Here is a 26,445-nt window from a genome sequence, read left to right as displayed (position 1 = left end):
TAAGTACATCCACTTTCCTTATTTAATTAGCACTAATCGGAGGTAAAATCAGCTACTAATAATGTAGATTATGTGGGTCCACAAGTTAAAAAGACTTTAATAGTCTCGGACATCCTCTTTATTTTGTCCGTTTGTTGTTCGTTTATTAAATTCAATTCCTGTTGGTGTTGGTACGTTTAAATGCTGTTTAAAAAAGGTGCCTGTTAGACTCTTTTCCCCCAGGGACCCAGGGACAGTACCTTCTTAAGTAAGTAACCTAGATATAGGTAGTAACATATCATGCGGTCAGATGAATACATGCGCTAATTTGCTTTTACCAGGCACCAATAATAAGCAATAGGCAAAAGAGGATCTTTAGGCGGACAAAAACCAGAACAGGTGCAGCCAGTCGCTCATTATAGGGTTAAAAAAAAGGGAAAGAAGAAAACAAAACCCTACAGTGCGCGCATCTAACAAACAAAGCCTCTTAGTACAACATTACCCATTTACCACCAATCTTATACAAAGGTGGCACGTGGACCCTTTGAGGAATCATCCACATTTTAATGTTAGCAGTCTAACTACACGGCTATTATGGAAGCACAACCGACTCCGACTCCGACCCCGGGGCCGGCGCCGGCGGCACCGGCAGTTTCGGCGGCACCGGCCGCAACGGCTGTAGCGCCCCCCGCATCTAGTCTATCACCGGTACAGGTGCAAACTCCGTCGCCAGGTAACCAGTCCGTTAACAATGTGACGCATTACCCAAACGGTCTCCCCCGCAGTATCAATGGACTTAATGGGGATGCAGCTAACAGTTCGGCACCGACGCCTTCGGCAAGAGGGTCTTCCGGTTCAACAACACCGGTTCAACCGGCAGCCGGGTCCCCGACCGCGACTGCAACCCCAGTATTGGCGGCCCGAGCAGTGGCAGCAGTAGCAGCAAGTGCATCGGCACCACCTCCAGGCCCTACTTCGACCCTACCACCCATAGCCGCAAAACCACTCAAACCAATGGTAATATATACACCTTCGCAGCCGCATCCGCATTCGCAACCGCGTCAACCTTTGCAGCGCCAGCCTTCTGCAGGATCGTCGCATAAGTTTTCCATCGTAGATCCGCCCCGCACCTATTCGCGACAGGGAAGCAACCCGCAGCCACCAAACATCTCTGCTGCCCAAGGCTTCCCGTCTCCTCGAAGAGAACACCATCTCGAGAACCCGAAGTTTGCCGATGACTTATCTCGCCTTACCCATGCTATGAAGCAATCTGTTCCCGCTGCTGTGAGAAGGGTCATTCGCGATAATTGGGAGAAGTGCCTACTTGGTTCAGAATTCCACCACGCGTTCCTTGTAAGTGTATATTCCTCTTTCAGCTATATTTCAACTACACTGCCCTATTGTTTAACCTCTTTATTTTCATATTACTTGTCATATCACTATCAAGTAGTATTTCATTCTTCCCAGCACGTTTTGTTTGTTAGCTATTACCTCCTTCTCGCATTGCACTTCCTAAAATGCATTCAATTGTTTTCGCATCCCCGGGATTACATCACAAGATCTACAGCTACTTGGAGCTCTTAGTGATCTTAAGAGGGCTTTTACACTCCCGCAGATTTCATACCTATCCATAATCACAATATCATACAGCGCATTGTCATTTGTTTGTCTTGCGTCGCCCTGTCCCTTAGACCACCTAGGACTTTTGCCTTCAGCCCGAGAACAGGCTTTGCTTACATTTCTATATACGCGGCTTGATAGTCTACACTTCAGATACTAACTAACATACTACTAGTTGAACGCTGTTATTCATCACTCCAACGGAGTTATAATTCGACGGTCTATTAAAGATTTCGGTGCCAAAATGGTGTCCGAATCAAAGCACGAGATTGTCTCGCACCTTTCAACTGCTGACCTGAATGAAGTAGCCAATGACGTACTCGAAAAGGCCAGCGACTACTTCTTAGATCAGGCGCTGGAGAAGCGACTGAGGACCATTGACGCGCGTTCTCTTATCAACGCCCTCGCTCGCGCTGAGCGTCTTGGTTATGAGAATGGCGACGTACTCGATGAGCAGAAAGAAAACAGGTCTAGATTCAATCCAGCACCTTTCGACCCAACCCCTCAATCTATACAAAGTACGCCTATCTCGAAATCGCATATTAAGTCTAATATGCCGGCACAGTCACAGGCATTAGCACGTGGTCCCCTGCCTCCTCTCAACGTGTTGCAGTGTCCTCTGTGCTGGCGCAAGTTTGATAATTCACAGCCTTATGAATATGTAAGTCTTAATCAATTCCTTCGCAGGTTCAATACCAACCCAAATATAGCATGTTCAGAAGCAAGTATGTACCAAAGAACCTCCTAATAAGGAAGGATTTCCATTTTCATGCATGTATTGTGGTGCTGGCTTCATTACTAGAGTTGGTCAGCAATATGTAAGATAGTCTATCTTGACCTTATCAACAATAAACAAATAGCTAATATGGATAACAGCATGTTGCTAATCGCGTATGCGGTGAGCATGGCACTATGCCAGCAACGCCTAAAGGACCGGCGAACGCTGGATCGCCTATCGAATCGGGCAACAGCAGTCCAGTTCAGCCTGCCTCTGTCCTAGCATATCCTCTAGGAACTCAGCATATGTTCCATGCCACACCTTTAATTACGGCACCTGTACATCACCAGACGGTATCGACTCCCAGATCTCTGCCCAAGGAAGAGGAGCCGTATGCCCATTTGAATCCTGCTACACGAGAAAGACTAGAAGAAGAACTAAGGCATGCTGAAGTCACGTATACCGCTCGCTTCAAAGAAGCAGAAGCGATAGAAGACCCGGCCCAGCGAAAATTCAAGGTCGAGGGTCTCCAGAATAGCTTCAGCACTAAGCAGAGTATTATCAGGAAGAAGTACGGCGTCCGGCTTAGAAACCGGCGAACAAAGGCTGAGATCGACAATGAGCGTCAACGTATGGGCTTCAAGCATAGCAGTCCTGGCCAGACAGAGGGTACACCGAGCGCGAAGCGTCAACGAACTGACGACGGCCCTTCTTATCCAAATCCGCAGGCTCCTCTAAGCAGCAATGGTCCCGTACCTAAGCGTAACCATATGCCTGTAGCAGATATGTCAGCTGGTTTAGGCGGATCGAGCGCAACAGCAACCACCACTGACCCTACACGACTGAGCTCTTCTTCAGAGCAGCAGCAGCAGCAAAAGCCGTCTGCACAGAGCAGCTTTTCATCATTACAGCAGAAAGGTTACCGAGTCTCACCTCATCGTACCCAATCAACCGGGGTTTCCCCGACAGATACCACAATAGAAGGATCTACCCCTCAACGAAGCGGCTCAGCCTCAGCCCCCGTAGCCGTGAATGATGAAGATTCTTCGGATACCGACTCGGACGAAGATATACCCGCGAGTCTACCGCCTCGCAGAGCTAGCAATACGCCTTCGAGTTCGAAGGGTCTAGCAGGATAGGGCCTCGGACTCTCTTTGCGATAATCGAAGTTTGGAACACGGATGAAAGGTTATTGGTGGTGTATCACCATTACCTAGTTTGAGAAGGCTTTTCAATTTCATCAAGAAGCCTAAAAGTTTTGCATTATGATCATTTTGTACGAGTACGAGGAGTTGTATCCACAGTTGCATTGCATACAAGCTTTTCTAGCTTTCTTGCAAGGCGCGACGTCTTTTTTTTTTTTTTTTTTGCGAGTTGCGTTTGAGTACCTAAGTCATCTTGAAGGTCTTATCGACCTCACTTTGGAGGGAGAGAGAGAGAAAAAGTACGAGGGGATGAGGGGATGAGGCAGGCGTGGAAAAAAAAGTGTCTAGGCGGATGGACACACATGACGTTCTAATGTATCTACCTGATAACCCTCGTTGGTCGTCAGTTGTTGTAGAAATATGTACTTGGCACAGATTCGCACAAAGGGGACTAGGCTATAGTACCTAGTAATAATTGTATACCCTTAGGTAGCTAGGTTTAATTTGCAACTGAGCTTACCTAGTTGAAAATACGATACACAATTTCAATAACTGCTTCATTCCATACCTAGGCACCTATTATATAATGACCCTTCGTTTGTCTCCTCACTAGAGTAGAGCGTAGTCTCTTTCTCTACGCTTACATGCCTCTCTTTAATACCTACCTAATGTCCATAATGCATCCTGCACGGGTACGGTATCATGAAAGAGAATAGCTAAGTGCAGTGCATCTAAGTAATGTTGTAAGGTAATCGTACATATATCTAAAGACAAGAGAACAACGAGACTTACATTAATATACGCAAGGAGACAAGCAAGAAGAGAAAGAGAGAAGTTACTTCAGGACCCAAGCGAAATCGCACCACGTCTTCTCTCTTTACACAACGTTTGTACAACCCCTTATTTTCTTTCCCCCGTTGGATTTGCTTGCATGCATACTACAAACTACATTTCACCTACATCGGCTTACAAGGCATACTTAAATGTGTAAACTCATTCGCATTTATATTTACGATTACACTTCCCTACCCTACCCTAACCTCCCCTCCTCTCTACCTATCCTACACTGACCTCGCCCCGCGGGGACCAGAAACAAAAGGCCATATAAATGAACATGCCGCACAACTCCATGCTACCACCTTCGTGCCTACTACATAGGTACATAAGTATCTCGATGGTTCCTCTCAGCTAGTCCTGTTTCTCCTTAGATAATAGGGGGAGCACAGAAAACCACTAGCGAAAGTAAATCGAAAGAATAGAATAAAAAAAAAACAAGACGAAGCGTGACGTAGTCGTACCGTAGTCGTAGCATAGCATAGCATGGTATGGCATGGCATCCCTGTAGACCGCCCCTATTTCGGAAAACAAACGACCAAAAAAAAGCTCAACAAATAAAACTCGAGGATACTTATCATCCTCGTTTCACTTCCAGTATGGAAAGTCTCAACTCGTTATGGGTATCGTATTATGGAAGGCGAGCAATCCAGTGCTTCTTCAACGGCATAAATCTCGCTGCCAACACCGTTGCTACTATCGCCTTTACGCCCGCCTAATAACCTATGTCCCCTCCCCTTCTCTATCCCCTAACTCTGATCCTACTACCCCGTAACCCTCCTCACCCACAACGTGGTCGGCTCGTATTCAGCATTGCGATCGAGTCTTTTGTAGGCGCGGTGTAACTTCAGCCCAAGATCATAGCTCTCGCGCTCGACATCGGCCAGCTCGAGTCGCAGCGTCTCCACTTTGCGTTTTTCTTCCTCGCGCCGCCGCGCTACCGCCTCGCTCGCCAGGATGTGGTCCGTTGGCATAAGTTCCGTCATCTGCTTGATCGCAGTGTTTAGGTTAATACGTCGATTACCCAGCGCCCGTAACCGTGCGTCTAGCTGCGCCACGCGATCCTGAGCTTCTAGTGACTGCGTCTCGGGTGGTGCTGGGGGGAGAGATTTATCCATTGTCGATGTAATTGAAAGTTTCGAGCTGTTGTCGTGGAGGCTAATGTTATTGATGGCTTTGTTCTTGATGTTGGGTTTGTTGTTGTTGTTGCCTTTGACATTGCTTCCGGCCCCCATCACGTAGTATGAATCTAAACTAATCTTGACAGGTTCCGCAGGGATGCTTTTTTGTGGAGAGTTGTTATCATAGCCTGAGACTACCGGACGCTTGCGGTCAAGGATCGAGGGCTCTGAAGGAGCGGGCACCGGCGGCGTGTCCTCTTCTATACTCTCCCTATGGGTTGATTGGTTTGATGTTGCGTATGTGGTGATACTGAAGCGAGAGGGCGGTTGCGTCCAACCTTCTAGGGACGTGTTAGGAAGTGGTGCCTGGGCCGGGTGGATTTCTTGTTGGGAGTATACAGATGAGGAAGTTGACTGCTGGGGCTGGTGGCCGGGGGCTCCTGTTGGCTTCCTCCGAACTGCTTTGTCGTTCGATGGGACTTGCAAAGATTGCTGAGGATTACTGGCCATATTATCGTCTGAAAGGGGCGAGCTCGGATACATATGCGGATTGGCGTTTGTATTCGTGACTGCAATACTAGGCGATTGCGGCTGGGAGGTAATTCCAGAATCGACAGAGTCAATACGAGCTAAAGCACCAGCCTCCCGGGCGGCTCGTTTGCTACTTTTTCGAGGTAACTGTAGTGGAGCCACGTCTTCCGTGTCGTTCACAGGTGCAACGAGAGTTGTTCGACCACTGGCCCCTCGCCATGCCGGCCGTGGGGCTGATTCGGGTTGAGGGCTACCGCTGGGTTGTCGTATTCGACGCAAACGGTCGCCAAAGGAAATGGGGCTTTGGTGAGTCGGCTTAGCTGGTGGCGGAGATACCGAACCTGGGCGATCACCAAGGCCCTGAACATACTGTTGCGGATTTACTTGCGATGGTCTACCCTTCGTATCTGTAGTAGGTTCCCCGGTATTCGGATCCCAGCGAACATCGTGACCATATGGCCGCTGCTGCTTCAGTCTCTCACGAGACTTGGCCTCTCGAAGAGCATTCATGGCAGCGTCTGAGTTCTTCCGACGCTCGCGACGGGCTGCTGGAATGTTGGTGCGAGATTCATTCTTTGCGGGACCCCGGGGGTCTATGGCGAGTTGAGACATGCCTGGTATATCGTCTATAGGAGAAACATCGCCTGGATTGGGCCTGAAACAAAAGAGGGATATTAGCTTAAACCTCACGTCTCTACTCGAACAGAAAAAGCTTTTGATCTTCATGATGTATCCAAGGGTTTTAGCATCAATTGACGTTTTAAGTAAGGACGTCTTTCCAAAATTATCTCCCAAAAAGAGCGCCAAGTTTATGACACATGGGACAGTGAATTAGAGAGGTGATATGTCTGGTTGACGGTGATATAAGGCATGATGCCAAATACAGTCACTACCAGTCCATCTTTCCATTCTACTGACTCGCTCCTCTTTGCTCCTTCCCCCTTTCTCCTTGATTTTTCTCATACATAGTTGTTTCCATTCTCTTCTGATAGGCCTAAGAAAAAGGGAATGATCGCACTTACTCGTCCTGTGGTGAAAAGGCGTCAGGGGAACTCGGTGGGGAAACTTCGTTCGGATTATAAGGCTGATTATAAGGCGGAACTTCAACTCTCAGCTGTTGCGCAGCAAAGGTAGCGGCGGCCGGCGAAGGTTGTGAGTAGACGGAGGATGCGGGACGTGGGTAGTTCGAATTGCGATGTTGGTTCGGCGCTTGTACGGGGGGTGCGGGTTTGAGACTTTGCCGGTTTTGCTGACTGCGGTATTGTGACGTTAGCATATCATCTCGTAGATTAAATAATGCGATGTAGAAATAGGAGGAGGGCGACATGTGTGACGAATCTGACGAGTATAGTGCGAGGATTACGATCCTCTTCAGCTCCTTTTTCGTCTTGAGTCGACCGAACTTGTTCATCCAATCCTTCAACTCGCTAACACAAACAGATCAGATGAACCGGGAAATGCATGTGATTATTACAGCATGCAAGAGGTCATCGCCCGCCGATGTATTGTCGTTTCCGCATTCCTCATTGCTAAGCCAACCAGGTTCAAGCTGTAAATATACCACCGAAAATAAAAATAAAGGCTTACCGTTGGGTCGGGTAGACGGGATCTCTCGGCGGCCTCGGGGGCGGAGGTGCTCCTCCTTTGATAGAATACTGGTAATGCGCGTCTCCTCCTTTTACGCCTTGAGAGCGTGATTTCTGCCAGGCCTCGAGCTTCTTCCTATCCATCGCCGGCGCACCCTGATCCTTTGAGGAACTTCGTAAACGGTCAAACATGGTGAATTGCCACCGGGGCTCCCTCGGATACCAATACTTTCTTTCGCTGCCGCCTCTTATATGTATCACCAACGCTTAGGGCGCGTCGGATCGCCAGCCGGGGTGCGATGCTTCACACTAGTAATTAATCTTGGCTATTCTGAAGAAGTGGTATTAGGAACAGCGCATGAATCTGGATGGTTCCCAAGCTTTAAGAAATCGGCTGGTATTTTTTTCTTATGTGCTTTCTCTAAGTGCCTTTAGGAGAGAAGAACAAAAAAAACATTAGACAAGGTTTGATATGTAGTTGTCGGGAAGTCCCCCTCTAATATTCTCTAAAATGGTAGTATTTTTGGCCTCCAGTGATGTTGCGTCCTGGATTTATTTGTTTGTCAATTGCTTCGTAATTTGTTATTTTCTTGGCAAACTTAATGTTGAAGAATCACGCCTCTTTATTTATTATTCAGCTGAAACTTAGGAAAGTTTAGGTAGGTAGGCAAGTGCAAGCCAATTCCTATTATGGCACAGGCGCAGGCGCAGGTGCAGGTACTGGTTTCCTTGTTGTCCACTACTTGTTGTATGGTTGTATGGATGTATGGATGTACTTGTTCAAGACTCGGGATGTCGGGGCCAAACGGTCGCATGACGGGGTCCTTTTCCACCTATCGATTAAGTCCCGATTCGTGCAGTTCATGTAAAAAGAGTCAAAGAGTCAAATAGATGCGCGCCTCGGCCCTCACACTCCTCACGCTAAAGAACCCCGTTCCTGAAGATCGGTAAGCTAATGTCGTGCGTTCTCGTAAATTATTTTTCTAATTTGTCGTAATATATTGTATATATATATTTATATATTTATATGAACAACATCTATTTCAAAAGCAAATATTTGTCATGTCAGAAAATAATCTAGTCAAAAAATAGGAGAGGGGTTAAAGTCGGTATTGTATGTTGGCGTTATCATGCCAGGTCCTTTAATATTAATATTACATACATGTAGCTCTCGTCATCACATCTCAAAGAGCCACCTTTCTGTCAGCTTAATGATAATCCTTCTCCCGCTTTTGGCCATTCCATATGCATAATCCAAGCCTAATTTAGATTTCCGACGTGAATGGCTTAAAGATCCGGTTTGCGACCGCCTTTTAAAGTGTTGATAAATACCAATGCCGGTAATGCATCACGAAATGAGCATATTCCACAGTATCGACGTATTTGTCTTTGGTCCTTACTATGTAGGTTTTGAGACAAGAAGCTAATAATATTTACTCTGTAAACCAGGTAATCTTATCCATGTTTTAAAATCCTTGAGAACCTTCGAATCTTCGATGAATCATATGTTGCGTACAGCTTCGGTCCAGGGACCAACCTTGAATATGTAATTGAATGGCCCTCGAAGCTAAAGAACTTGGACCTCGTGAAGATCCGTTTCACCGTAGACTGCCTTACAGGCCTAGGTTAGGTACGTCCAGGGGTTCGCAAAAGGGAACTTGACTGTCTCAATTGGGAAAGTGGGATAATGGCTAGCTGATTCATAGAGCCAATCATTCAAATAACGTTAGATGTCAATCCGCCGCGTAACAGCACGTCACGATACATTTACTATTTACATGTATGTTATGCTTTTCTACACTAAAACATAACGCAGACCAATCTCAACGTGTAACGTTCGGTGTTTATTAGGGTTGTGCGAGTTAAAGTCATACAAGCGCTAAGGTTGGTATATCATCTATTTCCGACACTGGTAACTGGCTTCTGGTTTGCTACTTTAGACTAGTTAAACAGTCTATCCAAGTCTACATACCTAGGTTAGGTAGTTAGGTAGACAGTAATCTCAAGAGCCATTTAGTAGCAAAAGCTCCAAGCCTATATACATCTAAATGTTAAAAATTATATAACCCGTATAAGGTAAGATATCATCTGTAAGTGACTTGGCGTAGCATTTGTACTCAAAGATATTAACTGATAGGAATACTTTCTTGGTTACATTTAACATCTTGCTCTATTATGACAAACACGGAATTAAGCCTAGTACTACATATTTTCATCCCACACAAGAAATGGTATATATATCTATATATAAGGTTAGTCATCACCTAAGCTTAGTACTAATATCTACTTCGGATTTTATTGGTGTCACACTCAGACTTGTGGTGACACTTAAAGAATGACAGCGACAGGCAGCGCGCGATCTTATCTATCACCATTATAAGTTAAGTAACTAAATGATCTCTAAACAAAATCTAATAAAACTTAAAAGTGTTTAACTTGAATGTTTCGACTAGTTACCTAGGTTAGGTAGTTATTAAGTTGCATGTCTATTACCTAGGTAGTAACACAACTAGTTGATAGAAGTCAACAACACTCGTATAGTTATATAATGACTTTGATAAACACTTAAGTAGCTAAATAGACTTAATAGGCTTACAATATTCTTGTATGTTAAGATAATTTTGATTAAGCCTTTAAAGTACATTAATATCAAGTTTAGAGGCAAAGGATATGTGGTTTTGGTAACCATTAGAGCAAATTTAGATAATGTACCTAAGTACTAGAGATGTGGGTTAATCTTACCATAAATTTAAATTGTTTAGATCTAATCATGTGCATACTAGTCACGTGCATGGATGCTTGAGTGGAAAAATCATTTTCCATCAAAGGTTGGAAAGCTGTACAAACAATGGCTTAAAGTTTATCCGAGTGCACTTGCCATAGCAATTTAAAGTTTATCCGAGACCTGCACCTGCCACAACGGTCCGAAGCTTATTTGCGCGCACCCGCCATAACTCCGAACCTTGTCCGGGTGCTCCCGCCCTGACCCCACTAATTCTCGGCCCCACTTGATCATGTCCGGCTTGCAGACCGGAAAAACATTCCTGCTTAGCACCGGATAATCTTCGGCTAAACAATACACAAATCTGCTACGTACCACCAATTTCTTAAGGATGTGGGCCCCTAAGAATAATAACCCCGCCATTTCGGCACCAGCAAATTTACATTTTCAGCTTGCATTTCGCGACGACGACTCCGAAGAAGAACTTTTTGCTGGAACACGCTGTGGTCGACGACGTGCGCCCTCCAAGAAAAAGAACCACAGGCCAATCCAACACTTCTCTATCCCTAGCCAAGCCATTTCTTCTACATCGACCTCACCACTTTTCCCCCCCAAACCCAAAGACGATCCAAGCCATAATTCTAGCACCGATCCGGGTGACGATTTTATTGGTGGTTACGAAGAACCTAAGGAAGAGGGAAAATCTGGCGACGACAGTGACGAATATAAGGAAGTCGATCTCACTCAAGCGTTACTCAACTACGTAACCCACCGACTCGAAGAGCTAATTGCTGAGCGCGTAATCGAGGGAGAACCTAAGGAACTGCTTGAAGACTCTTCTGACGATATTTCCGAGTGCAACATGGCCGCTCAAGAGGAGCAGCAGGAAACGCGTCAGCAGTATGCTTTCGTCGACGGCAATTTTGCGGAGCTAGCTCAGGACTTGGCTAACCATCTCAACGTTGGCGACGACGTTAAGTCTATTATTGAGAAGGATGACAAGGATCAACAAGATGAGGTGCTCAAGAAGCTCATCATCGCATCTACTTCCCTGCACTCAGTTCCTGAGAGAGAGTTTACTGCCAACTACAACCTACTTATCTACCTAGTTTTGCAATCTGATCATGTCGGCATGTTCCTCCCTCGAGTTTGCGACAATCTCATGAAGCCCGTCACCTCTTCGCCAGTTCACGGCCCTGCACTTGCTCTCCAGGCACTCACCACCATCTTCAATCTGCTCCAGCAAGAGAACGAGCACAATTACGAGTTGCGCTTCAATGTTCTCATGGCAATTCTACGATTCATCAAGCTGAATAGCATGTACGACAATCTTAAGAAGGCCCTACCTAACATCAAAGAGTGGCTTAAGCAGTGGGAGACTGACGAAGAGGACCAACGAAAGCTATTCCTCGAGATGGCGGAAGTAGCTCATGATGCAGGCGATGACGAGTGAGTTACAATTCCGCATAGTTTTACTTGATCAATTGCTAATCTTGCAACTTGGATAGGGCTTCTTACCAGCATGTCCTCAGTGCTCTACACACATTTGATGAAGAGGACGTTAAGTCAGAGGAGGCCCAGCAATTTGCCCTCCGTGCTTTAAAGACAGCGCTTCTATCTACTACCCACAACGACTTTCAAGACCTTCTTGCCGTCCCCGCGATTCAAGCGCTCTCTGACTCCCACCCTCTATACTTCGAACTGCTCACAATCTTCGCCGAGAAAGATCTAGAGGACTACAAAGACTTCAACGACGAACATGAAGGCTTCGTCGAGAAAGAACACCTTGATGGAGACAAGCTTCATCGCAAGATCCGACTGCTCACCTTTGCGAGCTTAGCAGCTAGCACCCCCAATCGCGAGATCCCTTACGAGAACATCGCCAAGGCCCTTCAGATTCCCATCGAGGAGGTTGAGATGTGGACGATCGATGTAATTCGTGCCGGCCTAGTCGAAGGAAAGTTGTCGCAGCAGAAGAAGGTCTTCCTGGTCCACCAGACATTCTACCGAGTATTCGGCGAGAAGCAATGGCGCGAGGTCGGCGACCGCCTCGATGGCTGGCGAACCCTGATCGCTAATGTGATCGCCAACCTACGCCGAGAGCAAGCCAACGCCGATGTGCACAAGAAACGCGAGGCAGAAGAGCTCGAGCGACGCCTAGCGAACACAGGTATTATTGGCGGTAATCAGTCAGGTGCTGGTGGCGGTGGACGCCGAGGAGGTGGCAATCATAGCGAGCGAGCGCCTCGTAGAGATCGAACTGAGGAGGAGGATTAGACGAAGGCATATGTTCTCTTCTCTCGACGTTTCCGTCTTTGGATTGTGTGCATCAGGTACGGTCTATGGCGTCTTACGGATTTGCAGGGCGAGAGTTTAATTCGGTTGCGAATGATTTCCAGGTTTAATACGCGGTGGTCGGAGGCTACGTGACGATGCATTCATCTCGTCGCAATCAGTTACGATTTACGTTGCATCACGTTGCATGTTGAGGGCCCAGGTTTGCAGGAGGCAGGAGTGGAATGTCACTGGGCCCCAAGTATAGATTATGAGGATTGGCCCCCTCCGCGTTACTTCACGAGTTGTATTTAGAGGATACAGAAAAGTTGCCTGGGAATGCGTTGCGCATCGCATTTTAATCGCAAGAGTTCATTAAAATATTTCTTGCTTGTGCTTCTTTCTATCTTATAGATGTAAAATCCCTCCTCGTCTTCGTAGATTATGCAACCCAGACAGACTCTTGGCTGTGTCTACATTTACCTATATGTCCCCTAATTCTTCATAGTCCTTTATCATTCATAATCGTATCTCTTCTCTCTCTATTATAACCTTGATAGGATAGAAGGCTGAATTCTATATCCGGAATAACTACCCCTTTTCCTTCGGTTTGAAATCTACCTCCTCGCCGTCGCGGCTCACGAGCCTACTAATAAAACGAAGCTTTACAGCCAGCTCTAGTTAGTCAAATATAGCTCGATTCAGACTCAGATCTGGAGGCGCTTCTCAAGTTCCTTCTGGGTAGTCTCGAAGACCTGGTCCGGCTGCCGACGAGCGTCAACCTTGACAACGCGGTCCTGCTTCTCGAAGTAGTCGACAACAGGCATGCTGGTCTCGACAAACGTGCGGAACCGCTTGCGGATGGACTCGGCGTTGTCGTCCTCGCGGCCGGACGTCTTGCCGCGCTCCAACAGGCGGCGCTCCATCTCGTCCTCGGGGCAATCGTAGAACAGCACGAAGCGCGCCGGCACAACCGCCTCCTCGAACTTAATCGCCTGGTCGAGCTTGCGCGGGAACCCGTCGATTAGGAATTTACCCTTCTTGCGGCCGCCGGAGGAGGAGGAGGAAGTCGGCTGCTCGTCGAGGATTTGCCGCATGGCGGCTTCGAGTAAAGCGATTGTTACTTCCATCGGCACGATCAGCCCGTTCCGGATGTAGTGTCGGATCAGGTCGCCGAACTCGCTGTCGGGCCGGTTCTGCTCGGCGCGGAGCAGGTCGCCGGCGGAGAGGTGCGCGAAGCCGTATTGGGCGACTAGGCGCTCGCATTGGGTGCCTTTGCCGGCGCCGGGGCCGCCGAGGACGAATATGACGGTGACGTCGTCGGGAGAGAAGACGGGGGTGGTGCGGTCTTTGAGGTTGTCGATGGTGGACATTTTGAATAGCTTGTTTTGTCTTGTCTTGTCTATCTCTTCTTGGTTGGTTGTTTTTCTAATTGGTAGTTATTCGGTATTTATTCGATAGGTCGGTCTGGTTCTAGGGAGGAACGAATGAAGAAATAGGAGAAGGAGGAAGAGGGAAGAAAGTAAGAAGAAGAAAAAAAGGGGGGGGTTGTTTTACAGGGTGAAGCTATGCTATGTTGGCATAGTGGGAATCTCATGAATGGATGAGTGGTACAGGCTTAATTTCTTGATATGTCCCGCATTTTGATACTTGGGTACCTATTCATCTATTGGTTAGATGGGCGGGACAGGGTTACACATGATAAGTTCATGCGAGCCCCTCCTTATTTGCACCCGTTATCGATTGTAACCTCGATTAAAGTAAACTTCGCCAAGCCGTTATTACTCGTTTGACGGATGGCTGTTGAATCTTATAAGTCAGGTCAACTCTATAGTACACTTTACCTAAGTAACGGGGTTATCCAAGTCACTTTCAATGACGGATTTTTAAGAATTACTTATAGGATTGAGAGATGGAAGAATAAATTAGCTTAGACCTAGGCTTTTAGGCTAGTTACTATATAATAATTTCTCAATAGGTACCTAGTTCAGGCTTATTAGATCGGATTAGATAGGCACATGTACGGTAGACGGCTAGGTTATGTAGTATTGCTTTTCAATAAATTTCTTATATTTTGTCACCTCCGAAGGTTTCTTCGATATTTGTCAATTCTAACAACATAGCTTCTCTTACAGATGATTAGCTAATAAGCCATATACTCCGTTACAATAAGTAGTCAGTTATAATAAGTAGGCGAAGACGGGTTCAACTTATACATATCAAAGTAATTATCGAAGAAGCTTCCGCTAGGCATGATATTTCTTATTTCCCTGCTCTATAAATCTTATACGACCGAGTTCTTTCACTTACTCTCAAACGAAAGTATTATTATTCAGTGAGCAGAGAAGCCAGGCGTTAAGTCATAGAGGCGTAATGATTGTACGTTGACAGACTGGAAACCCATCCACACCTAATCAATAGGTAATCATACATATAATATACATATGATATATCACTTTAACATAGTCTTTGCCGAATATATCCAATAAAGGCGCCACTATTGCAACCTCCTTACCGGCGCATTCCTATACATGACCTGTCAATATAACACCCTACCTAGGTAACTAACCACACAACATGAAAAGCAAAACTCACCTGCTCGCAGCCTTAGCCCTTACCAACATAACATACCCCGCGGTCCCAAGGCCGATGATAGCAATGAACGGCCAGAACTTGACCGTGTTATTCGAGCCTCTTGGGGGCTGCGTGCTGTACGTTCGAAACCGGAAGGGCGACGCGGGCCGCACCAGTAGCCGCCGCGCACACGCCGTAGCACCCGCCATTGGATAGATACCTGTAGGCCGCAATTTGGGGGCCGTCTCCTTTTTTTTTTTTCGTATGCGAAGATTTGCTGAATATTAATTGACCCACAGCCTTGCTGCGCTTGAGATTTCGGTATGCGCCCACGGACGGTGGTGATGGGTACGCTGTGTGACTTGTAGGTTGGTAGGGCAGAGCAAGATTTGATGATAGGTACTATATCATACGGCTGGAGGCTTGAGCTTGGAGAAGCTTTTAGAAACGGCCCACCATGAACTGATGGTAGTATGCGGCTGGCAGGCAGCTGGCAGCACTTGGATGGAAATACAAAGAGTTCAAGTTCAAGTCACTGACATTACATAGCCACCGCCATTATGAGTATAGATCTATATATTGCTTATTTACAATCCCAGGAAAGAAGATGATCATCTACCGGTACGAGGTTTACTAAATCTAAAATTATCGTAATTCCAATATCAACAACTAAGTACTCGGAGAATCCAACCCGATTGATAAACCCAAGACCCAGAACACTACTACTCGTCGCTTGTTGTTCTCACTCCGAGCTAACTGCGCCTTCCGGGAGAGCTCTCTCCGTACTCCTACTAGTCCCGGGTGTGTAGCCCTGCGGCTCTGCAATAAGTAACCCTTGCTTGTTGCAGAATGTTGTGCGTCCATAGTACCTACATAGCCACGAAGAGGGTCTCATTGCTACGACCTATCATGAGAGCCTACCTGCTAAGTATCTGATGTATAGGGGTCTATTTATGCATACCCCAAAGTGTCATTCATTAATGAGTACTATTATAGACATCTCACCGAAAATGAAGCAATTTGAGAGGAAGTAGTTTGTTGAACTGATATCTCATTGTTCAAGAAAAAAAAAATAAGGGCTATGCACATTGTAGCAGTAATTATGATATATGTAAAAGTTGCTTGTTCCATCCCCGAGGTATATTCCAAGTTCGCCGGTATCCAAAATTCATACACAACCCACAACCCACACCCTCTCCCCAATCATATCACCTCGAGGACGCCGCCTCGTCGTTGGGCCAGTTTGATTCGTCGGTTTTCCTACGTTCCTGCATGATAGAACATAGAACATAGCGCGTGATAGTAATAGGTAGAGGGAATCCAAACTTGGATCGATGTGACCCGTTTCCAGCTCAGCTGAACAAAAGAAATTAAGTATATCCAAATAATAGTTCAGTTCGTTTTATTTTTATTTTTATTCTTATTTTTTATTTTCCTTCCCGTATCACACACGTTTACCGCGGGTGGCTGAAACTCGTCTGTGCTGGCGGCGGGCTCTTGACAACGGCGTCGTTGTACGCCCCGGGGATAGGTACGGCATCGTACTGTACCTCGCCAGGTGCAACTGGGCCGTGCTCGTTGAAATTGGAGCTGAAGCTGGGTCCAGGTGCGGTGGGTGTTGTAGGTGTTCGGAATGCACCCTGGCTCATCTTGGGGGTGGCGGAGGGGGCCTTGGTAGGAGGAGCCTGCAGCTTGAACGGCTTCTCGGCACTCTTGGGTTGGCTCGCGAAGGTGGATTGTGGCTCGGCGATCTGCGCTCCGGGCGTGAACGCGGGTCCTTCCGAGATATCCCCAAGAGACTTGTAAGCCGAAGGAGGGAAGCGCGGCGACATAGCGTACTGCGAGAACGATGGAGACTTGGGGCCGAAGCCTGGGGTGTTGGGGGCTGATTGCGATCGGAGCTGGGCTAGGTATAGGTCGGATCGAGCGCGGTCTCGCAGGTCCATCGACTTGGCTAGACGTCGCTTGGTGTAGTATCGGTAGAAGACGACGCTGTAGAGGATGATAGTAAGAACGTCAATTACGATCTCGATGATGATGCAGATCAGGGCCCAGTTCTAAGGAGATTATTAGATATATGATCAAGTAATTGGATAAGTTTATATAGGCACTCACCTGAAGTCTGCAAACAAGTTCGTAGTCAACCTTTTGCGAGAAGAGGTCGGAACGGTGGTTCTGGACACATGCCCATCCCCACAGGTCCTTGTTGTCGCTGTTATTCCTCGTGAATTGTAAGACACCTGCAGCGGCAGCCCATAGAATCACGGAAACGATGAACCAGCCAACTGCGAACAATGTGTAGTATACACCAACTTTCTCCGCGCGGTGGTGACCACCTCGGCAGTACCCGATGAAGATGAGGATGCAGATGAGGAGATTAGTACAAGAGACTGCTAATACGAGTATTTGCGGCCACGTGCTCGTGCCTGTCGCCCATGGAGGTAGGCCGTTCTGTGCTGGTAGACTCTTGGTCGCGTGGAAGATAGCAAAGGATGAAGAAAGCATAGCTAGGATAATGGTACTGCAGCTGAAGCTGACACCTCGGAGTGCGAACTTGGCCATCCGTACTTTCGTCTTGAGACCCTACACTGGATGTTAGTCTATATTCTTACACGCTCGATCGCGATTTAACCTACCAAGTCTCGTACTTGCTCCTTCTCGGTGTCCTTCTCCCGCTTTTCTAACATCTCCTCTTCCATGAATGTCGGACTTAAGGGGTTCTCGAATTTCCTCCCTGGGGTACCTGGTACCCTCATGGCACTCTTCAAGGGCGACTTTGGTGTCATCGGCATATTTATTACGTGGCTTGACTCGTCTCCAATATATCCAAATCCAACATCAGCCGGTTGAGCGTGGGCTACATGTGATCTATCGTCTCTTCCAAACGGCGTATCTGGTTGCTCTACCGGTGAGTATACTGTGGTAGCTTCCGCGAATCTTGGTGTCCTTGGTGGTTTTCCCAGTGACGATGTGGTAGATGTGGAGCCAGTAGAAGAAGATCGCGAGGGAGCCAGCTTAAGGGCGGAAGGCCGCCTTCTTTCGTCTTGCGGCGCCATTGGACTATAGTGTGTGTATGATGAGGAAGAAAAGTGAAATGAAAAAAAAAGAACAAGACTCAGTCTATGTGTACAGGCTACTATATGCTCGCGATACCCTTAGGAATAAGACCAGATTGTATGTGGCTTAAAGAGAGGAATGGATTAATACGAGAATGAATTGGAAGAGACCAGCTATCGAAGGAAAAGTATTTCAGAGTTGGATAGCTGGGAAGGTGGGTGGTTTTGAGTAGGCGCCGCTGCGATATGTTGTCACCTCATTCGACCTTTTCTGGGAATATTCTGCATGGGACAGTTAGTCGATGGGGCTACATAAAATGCAATGGAATCGCTCACGATGGACCGGGGGGTAGGAATAGACTGAATGCAAGTCTCTGATAGGGTGGCTAGAGTGAACACCAATATCCAAGTTGTACGATTATGAAAATAGACGCCCGCAGGCCGTAGTCTACCGCTGAGCACTTGCTGGGTTGTATCGGAATTACTAGATCAACGTGTCAACGTTGATTTAGAATCTAACGGGGCAAGTCACAGGCTTCTGATTACCGACTTTCTCATACGGATGGGAGAGCGTTTGGGTAAAAACGAAACGAAGGGGGTAAAGAGGTATACCGAGAAAAAAGCTCAGTATATGAGTGAGAAGAGGGAATTGTTGATCCTATGCTGGGGAAATGATACTATGGTATCTAGAGCCGACAATACTCTCGCTACCACGGCTATACAGGTATGGAATAAGTCTCTCGCACCTACATTTATCACCAAAGAGATACATTGACCCATGGTTAACCACATGTCCATGTACATCATTTACTTGCAGTACTATTAGACTAGGCAATCCCTCTTTGCGAGCAACAGTCTCTTGGGTGCAGACCTGGACCGTAATTGGATGCACTCGACATACCAAAATGCGCACTACGAATGAGGTTGAAGAAAAGATTTGCTAATACCAGGGGTCCCTTACCCAGTCGAGCGCAAAAGACGGGGAGAATGAGATGTGGTTGGATGCGTGGGACTAGCCGGCGCGAATCTTCCTAGGCGCTTTCATTGACCCCAGTCGACGATCTACCGATTTGATAGGCAGATAGCATCCCTGACAAGACCCGTGCCCAGATACAAGGTTGAAGGTATAGCCAATTAGAAGCTGAAGAGACGTGATACCGCACGACACTATGCATGGGATCAGGTTGTGCCTGGGCGGTAAACTCTTACCCACCATATTGAACAACAGGAAACAACCGGCCCCGTTCGGACTTTGAGCCCGAGTCCCTATTGAGTCCCTATTGCTTATTACTCTCGCGCTCACTTTTGTCACCGCAGATATGTAATGGGGATGCAATGAGAAGGATTCCGGACCATAACAGCTCAGACCTTAATCGTAAGACGAAGCGCAAATGTCTATAAGAGCTCCTGAGAATTCTGAAGTCCGCCGGCTATGTAGATGCAACGAATAGCCGATCATATGTTCCCTTTTTTAGCATAGAGAATAATGACTCGACTGCGGATTCGGCCAATTTGAGGAAAATACATAATCGGCAAGGTGATTGTCGTGCTAAAATGTAACCCAAGCACCAAAAAAACCTGTCCCCCCTCCCGGATCCTTTACCATGATCGGTTGCACGGACAGGCGGGAATGGAGGCCAATTTCTGACGAATCTGCATGCCATCGTGCTACTGGACTAGCATAGCTCTTATTTGATAATTTATTAAACAAAATAAGGCCGTTGTGCTGCCAAGGATATTGAAGGCTATTTTTAGCGCTTTTGCTCTCATGGCCAATAAGGCGGCGCACTGTCGTGTGGGTGATATCGCCTCAAAAGCAGTAATTTTGCTATATCAATGCTATTAAACCACACGTCAACGGTCTAGATGCTATACTAGCTCACGCGAGCGAACGAGGATGATTTCATTAATATGCCCCTAATGTTGCTCTGGATGCTAGAATAGAATTCAATGACGCTATGTAACTTACATCAGACAAGAAATCATGGTAGGGCTGCATATATGAATATATTCCTGCAGACTGTAGTTTGAATCTTGGTTGTTAGTTGCCTTAGTGCTAACATAGTAACATGTTGGAGGCTTATAACGATCTCTCTAGGGATGTTCGTCAGCTTTGAGGGGTAACTACCTACCTAAAGTATCTAAGAATAGTCTTTGTCGAATGACGAGTAAATAATTGTCTCGGGGCTTTGGCGGCTCATAAATAGGTAAGCTTAATATCAGATAAAATATACCCTACAGTAAACGATGATAACATGGCTGATGCTTCCAAGGTTGAATGATTACTAAATTCGACAGGCTCCGTGACAGCGTGAATAGCTATTGTAAGAAACATGATTTTACTGAGCTAACCGAATTGATTTGAAGCCGAACTAACGTTGTTTGACCTACAATGAGAGAAATATAATTATTGTGCCAACTTAGAAATTCAAACCCGATTCTATTAACTAAAAGTTGTTGTAATGTCTTGAGATGTAATATCTTTTAGTTAGTCGTATTAGTATATAAACACGTGACTTGGTCTCTTTAATTGCAAGTAGCAGGAAGTAACGTTTTAACAAGATATATAGAAGTCAGGTACGCTAAGCTTTGTACCTACCTGTATGTGCCTATCAAAATTGCCCCTCATTCTTTATCTTATCGCCGCTTGGGAGAAGACTCATACACAACTTTCAAAAAATCCCAAACTCCACGCCTAAACGTCATTTTGTAAAGTCGTTAGATTTCACTTAGCCGCCAGTAAACATTTACATCCAGGAGCCAGCGAAAAAAATCACATAGATAAAGGCATAATACCAGCAACAAATACATCATAATGTCCGCGCCCGACAGGTTTGGCAACGACATCGAGTCCGATTCCGATTCGGGCAACGAGTCACCTATCAACGATGGGGTTGACGATGGTGTTGAGGAGTTAGATCAGAAACCTCTCAAGTCGGCTATGAAGAAGTCTCCCTCAGGTCCCTCACCTCCGATTGAGCGTCCTCATCTCCCTCCTCAAACAGACGCAAAAGACCTCGATCTCCAATCACTAAACCCGCTCACACCTGAGATTATCGCGCGACAAGCCACTATCAACATTGGTACGATCGGTCACGTCGCTCACGGCAAGTCTACCGTTGTGAAGGCCATATCAGGTGTCCAGACTGTTCGTTTCAAGAACGAGTTGATCCGAAATATCACCATCAAGTTGGGATATGCGAATGCCAAGATCTACAAGTGCGATAACCTTGAATGCCCTAGGCCCGGATGTTATCGAAGCTACAAGAGTGAGAAGGAGGTAGACCCTCCTTGCGAGCGTGAAGGATGTAGCGGTACATATAGACTTCTACGCCATGTCTCGTAAGTTTATTAATTATCTTAATTGCCTTTTTATGTTATTGACAATATTTAGCTTTGTCGATTGCCCTGGTCATGATATTCTCATGAGCACTATGTTGTCTGGAGCTGCGGTGATGGACGCCGCTCTATTGCTGATTGCTGGAAATGAAACCGTACCTCAGCCTCAAACTTCGGAACATTTGGCAGCTATCGAAATTATGAAGCTTGACAAGATTATCATTCTTCAGAACAAGGTCGACCTTATGCGAGAAGAGGCCGCCCAACAACATTACCAGTCTATCCTGAAGTTCGTCCGTGGAACTCCTGCTGCCAAATCACCCATCATCCCTATCTCTGCACAACTGAAATTCAATATCGACGCTATTAACGAGGCCATTGTCAACACTATCCCTGTACCACCCAGAGATTTCACTCAAGAGCCTCACATGATGGTTATTCGATCCTTCGACGTCAACAAGCCTGGTGCCGAAATCGAAGAGTTGAAGGGTGGTGTTGCAGGTGGCAGTATTCTGCATGGTGTGTTGAAGCTCGGTGACGAGATTGAAATCAGACCTGGTATTGTGACTCGAGACGATAAGGGTGCTCTCCAGTGCAAGCCCATCTGCAGTCGTATCGTTTCCCTCAACTCGGAGTTCAACGATTTGAAATATGCAGTCCCCGGTGGTCTCATTGGTGTTGGCACGCGTATTGACCCTACTCTGTGCAGAGCTGACCGCCTGGTTGGGTTCGTTCTCGGCCTTAAGGGACGTCTTCCTGCCATCTACAGCGAGATTGAAGTCAACTTCTACCTCTTGAAGAGACTGCTGGGTGTTCGCACAGCAGACGGCAAGCAAGCAAAGGTAGCCAAGTTGACCAAGAACGAAGTTCTCATGGTGAACATTGGATCTACCTCAACTGGTGCCAAGGTTGCTGCCATCAAGCAAGATGCTGCTAAGCTATCCCTAACCAGCCCTGCCTGCACAAACCTTGGAGAGAAGATCGCTCTTAGCCGAAGAATTGAGAAGCACTGGCGTCTCATTGGATGGGCTACCATCACAGCGTAAGTTTCTACCCTAGTATACTGAACATTAGTTGCACCAACTAACCTATCTAAAGTGGTGTCACATTGGAACCTACCGAATCGTGAAGTCCAGGCCAAGTATAAATTTCTTGACGAAGCGTATCCGATAAGTTATAATTCTGAGGGATAGGTAAAAGGGAAATGACTAGGTATTCCTAAGTACGGCGACCCACGTCGGGGACACGGCTCAAGCGCTTCATAGAGGTACAAGATGCCTTAGTTTGAAGCTACTGGGGCTAAAGGGGATGTCCCTAAGAAGGCTATGTATTTAGACGATGATGACGAAGCAAAAGGAGATAAAGGCGTACCTAAATACGGATCCGTTGCACTTTAAGTTCTAGTCCTTTTTGCAGAGACCGTAGTCTCCGGTGGCTTTTGTCTACCTGTAGGCGTCTAGTGGAAAAGGGAATATAAAAACCTATATTCATCTGATTATCCGACTTATTCAAAGGCTTCAATCCTTTGGCTTGTTATGTAATGTATTAATTATAGACTAACCTAGGGTGACGTGGATAGTAAACCACCACATAGTATATTATATCTTATAGAGATATATAACAGCAAATAGCTATATTTTGTAGCTACGAAAGATAAATACTACATTTCTTCACGAGAGATATATAGATACTTATATAGAACTAGATACACTTGGTCTATAAAGCGAGATATACTACTGTGGAATTACTAGTGGGAGGTTAATTAGAGCTAGGACCTATTCTACACTTCTAGTTATAGATAGCTTTGGCAGATTGATAACTACCTATAATAGAAATTCCCTGTCTTTAGAGAGTACCTCTGCTATAGCCTATAAGAGATGATTAAAGCTGCTCCTCATATGACTCGAACATAGTAGGATGACGACCAAGGAGGTGTATTATGGTTATTATACCCCTATACTATGCCTTAGCTTCTGATAACCAATTAACTGATATCTGACACTCTGATAAATGCTATTGGGATATTAAGTTGGCTGTTAAGTTATCTGCGCTAGGTGATCTTTACCAACCTAAGGTAACTAACTGTATAGTGAATGTGACTGAGCACCCCCCCCCCCCTTCAGGCGTATTTTTAAGGATGCCATAAAACATGTTTTGATTTCCGCTTCATCCGGGAAAAGAATTGCGGTATGGGCAAAAAAAAAGAGGAACTGTATATAAAGACTAGTCGTAAGTTACTTCTTGCTAGCAACGTATTCATACTACCTACCAGTAAGGAAATATCAAGGCCAGAACATGATCCCCAGCGCAACAAAGGCAAATTGCACATCTAGTATAAGGTATCACTTATCACTATTAAGAACCGAGTATTAACATACCGGTTTGCTAGGACACGAGCCCAACGCAAAGTCATTAGTATTACTATGTTGACCCTTTTACTTATTTCCTAGTTTTCCGAGCATGCTTCACAAGATTTTCTATTACGCCCTCGAACGCCTCGCGATCGCCAATCTTCTCGTCCGTACGTTTCTTCCAATACTCCAGCACGTCCTTCGCTAAGACCTCCATTCCTTGCAACTTCTTCACATGCTGCTGGAGTTCCTTGTCTGTCATACCACCTAGAGCCTCGTCTGTAGTTGTGCAGAGCTGCTTCGCAGAAACCAGATCCAAGTCGGGTGCTTCAGGTGGTCCTTTTCGACGTTTTGATACAGACCTGGGCTTCTCCTTGCCTTGGGAATCTACCGATACTGAGGAGTTGTTATCGGTGTCCGGCTTCCTGAGCCTAGAGACGGAGCGAGACTCCGATGATGTGCGTAGCGAGCCGCTTGAAGTGACACGATGGATTGATGGTAGCACAAGTTTCTTTTGCTTGGAGGCGGGCAATATCTCGTCCAGATCCACTGGTACGCCAAGGGAAACTAGGAATAGGCGCCGTATGCGAGACCGGATCCAATCAGGGGGTTGAAGAGGCGGCGGTGCTGCCAATTGCGACCAGAGAGAGGCGCTTCTGGGGTTGAAGAATATTGGGTTGTCCTTTGGTGGCGACGGTAAAGCTGGGAGCTCTTGTATTTCGGGGGAGAACAATGCATCTAAGTACGGTTCTGTTGCAACTATGATATCTTCTGAGTCAAGCCCATCAATATCTAATATTGGCTGACAGAGAATATAGTTAGCATAAATGTACGACTACCTAGAGAGGGACCTAAACATACAAATGAAGGTATTGCGACCTGAGGCTGAGGAACCGGCGTGGGAACCGGTCCTTCTGCCTCGGCCGTCTGAAAGCCATCGTCGAAGTCGCCAAAATCAGCATCTTCATCACCCTCTTCAAACTCGTCAAAGTCGTCGCCAAAGTCACCAAAGTCATCAACGTCATCGCCATCAGCATCTTCTTGACTAACACTTCCCGTTGATCTTGCTACTGACGATTTCCTCCGTCGATGGGTCGATGGTGACTTAAGTGATGGGGCTACAGTCGCGTTATCTACGAGGGCAAGGGTCAATCGCGCTGGGTAGCTTAGGAGGACTTGGCTGCCGTACCAGTTGCTTCCTTGGTGGTGTCAAGCGAAGAGGGTGTCGGATTCGCCTCGCCAGTACCGTCAGGTTTCCGAATAAAGTCAGGTTCGGCATCTGCACGACGAAGATCTTCGTTATAGTGATGAGTTGAAGAACCAGGGGCATCCGCTGATTCGTCAACTACCGTCTTTGGAATTGGGTGACCCCCTGGCGTCACAGGTCTATCTGGGGAGACAGATTCTGGCTTCTTCTCGTGGATGATAGCAATCTCATCTGGCTCGGCATCCTCTGTGCGCTTACTGTAAGCTTCCGTACCCGGGACTTCACCGTAAGACGGCTCATCGTCTACTTTTTCGACTCGCGTCCGCGGTACCGGAGAGGTAGCCCCGGGACTATTCCTCGGGGAGGATTGAGCATCGGAAAAGTGCTCGTCGGAATCGGAGGAGACTGAATTGGAACAATTGTTAGCTTACTGAGGGAATTGAAAGGGATGTGTAAGGGGTACTAAGGCATACCAAGCTCATGAGCACCTGGGTCTTCTGTACCTTTTCTCTCGGGAGCCTCGAGGCTAAGTGACCTCCGCTCTCTAGACATGGCAAAGAGCTTCTAGGTGGTATATCGGGGTTGTGTCACTTGGTTTGAGAAAGTTGACAGGCCTGTAAAATAATATCTAGTAGGAAGTTGTGGTCCCTTTTCAACAACCGTTGGCTGGTTTGATGATTTGAGGGGTACCGTATAACAAATTGACCAGATGTAGGGCCAGAGAGGTCGATGGTTCGTAGTTACTGATCTTAGAAAGGCTGTAGGATCGATTTAAAGATGTGCAAGGCCATTAAACTAAGCCTCTTATTGTTTTGGCTCTTATATGAGGCAATCGTAGAGATCGAGACTTCAGCTCAGGGATCGGAAACACATGTTCCTGGTTTGGGCAGGCGGCGAGGGCGGACAGGGCTGGCAGGTTAGTTGGTATTGGCGTAAGAGACCTAGACTGATTAGATAAGGGAGCCTAGAACCCCTGTGGCTTGATCAGGTAAGTAGGTAGGTAGCCAGTACTTAGGTACATACGTGACTTTAGAGGTATCTTAGGTACATAACCATGGAAGGTACACTGATGAAGGTTGAGATCCACATGTGGTTTTGCAAATATGATAGGTACCTAACTGCCTTGTAGTACATGCTACAGTAGTCGCGTCCAACTTTACCACCTTAGAAGCTTAGAAGCTTGTCGCGCAAAAAAAAGTGGTCGGTCTGTGATGCATCACTAAGTCACCAAGTCAAACTGTAAGTAAAAACAAACTGTTATTCTCACAGTTAGATTAAATGAATTGGTGTTTTCATACACACTAACCATTCCATAAAGGATCAAGATATATTCATCTTCGAAGTTTATCATCATCGTCAGGCTTGCGGTGTCCTTACCTAGCGAATTA

At 46.5% G+C, this 26,445-nt stretch overlaps 7 protein-coding genes across 7 annotated transcripts; 3 read left to right on the top strand and 4 right to left on the bottom strand.

Annotated features, from left to right (window-relative positions):
- Positions 1–573: 573 nt before the first annotated feature.
- Positions 574–3,456, top strand: GL218_03272 (uncharacterized protein; the record flags this gene model as incomplete). Its single annotated transcript, XM_033579823.1, has 3 exons — positions 574–1,332; positions 1,775–2,260; positions 2,476–3,456. 3 exons carry the CDS (start codon positions 574–576, stop codon positions 3,454–3,456), a joined length of 2,226 nt encoding a protein of 741 aa, XP_033437410.1.
- A 1,604-nt stretch (positions 3,457–5,060) lies between these two features.
- On the bottom strand, positions 5,061–7,726 carry GL218_03271 (uncharacterized protein; the record flags this gene model as incomplete). The annotated part of the gene is made up of 3 exons (XM_033579822.1): positions 5,061–6,603; positions 6,971–7,375; positions 7,536–7,726. 3 exons carry the CDS (start codon positions 7,724–7,726, stop codon positions 5,061–5,063), a joined length of 2,139 nt encoding a protein of 712 aa, XP_033437124.1.
- Positions 7,727–10,647: 2,921 nt separating this feature from the next.
- GL218_03270 (Eukaryotic translation initiation factor 3 subunit M) lies at positions 10,648–12,533 on the top strand (the record flags this gene model as incomplete). The annotated part of the gene is made up of 2 exons (XM_033579821.1): positions 10,648–11,705; positions 11,765–12,533. 2 exons carry the CDS (start codon positions 10,648–10,650, stop codon positions 12,531–12,533), a joined length of 1,827 nt encoding a protein of 608 aa, XP_033437413.1.
- Positions 12,534–13,237: 704 nt separating this feature from the next.
- Positions 13,238–13,903, bottom strand: GL218_03269 (Uridylate kinase; the record flags this gene model as incomplete). The annotated part of the gene is made up of 1 exon (XM_033579820.1): positions 13,238–13,903. The coding sequence occupies one exon, from the start codon at positions 13,901–13,903 to the stop codon at positions 13,238–13,240; it is 666 nt and encodes a 221-aa protein (XP_033436596.1).
- A 2,655-nt stretch (positions 13,904–16,558) lies between these two features.
- GL218_03268 (uncharacterized protein) lies at positions 16,559–18,160 on the bottom strand (the record flags this gene model as incomplete). The annotated part of the gene is made up of 3 exons (XM_033579819.1): positions 16,559–17,161; positions 17,220–17,687; positions 17,741–18,160. 3 exons carry the CDS (start codon positions 18,158–18,160, stop codon positions 16,559–16,561), a joined length of 1,491 nt encoding a protein of 496 aa, XP_033436597.1.
- Positions 18,161–20,975: 2,815 nt separating this feature from the next.
- On the top strand, positions 20,976–22,628 carry GL218_03267 (Eukaryotic translation initiation factor 2 subunit gamma; the record flags this gene model as incomplete). The annotated part of the gene is made up of 3 exons (XM_033579818.1): positions 20,976–21,502; positions 21,555–22,541; positions 22,598–22,628. The coding sequence occupies 3 exons, from the start codon at positions 20,976–20,978 to the stop codon at positions 22,626–22,628; spliced, it is 1,545 nt and encodes a 514-aa protein (XP_033436600.1).
- A 1,310-nt stretch (positions 22,629–23,938) lies between these two features.
- On the bottom strand, positions 23,939–25,609 carry GL218_03266 (uncharacterized protein; the record flags this gene model as incomplete). The annotated part of the gene is made up of 4 exons (XM_033579817.1): positions 23,939–24,652; positions 24,712–24,983; positions 25,040–25,462; positions 25,531–25,609. The coding sequence occupies 4 exons, from the start codon at positions 25,607–25,609 to the stop codon at positions 23,939–23,941; spliced, it is 1,488 nt and encodes a 495-aa protein (XP_033436601.1).
- Between the last annotated feature and the right edge of the window lie 836 nt (positions 25,610–26,445).

Source organism: Daldinia childiae, assembly GCF_008694065.1.
Source record: "Daldinia childiae strain JS-1345 chromosome Unknown Scaffold3, whole genome shotgun sequence".
NCBI classification, from domain to species: domain Eukaryota; kingdom Fungi; phylum Ascomycota; class Sordariomycetes; order Xylariales; family Hypoxylaceae; genus Daldinia; species Daldinia childiae.
This window is presented reverse-complemented; position numbering and strand designations above follow the sequence as displayed.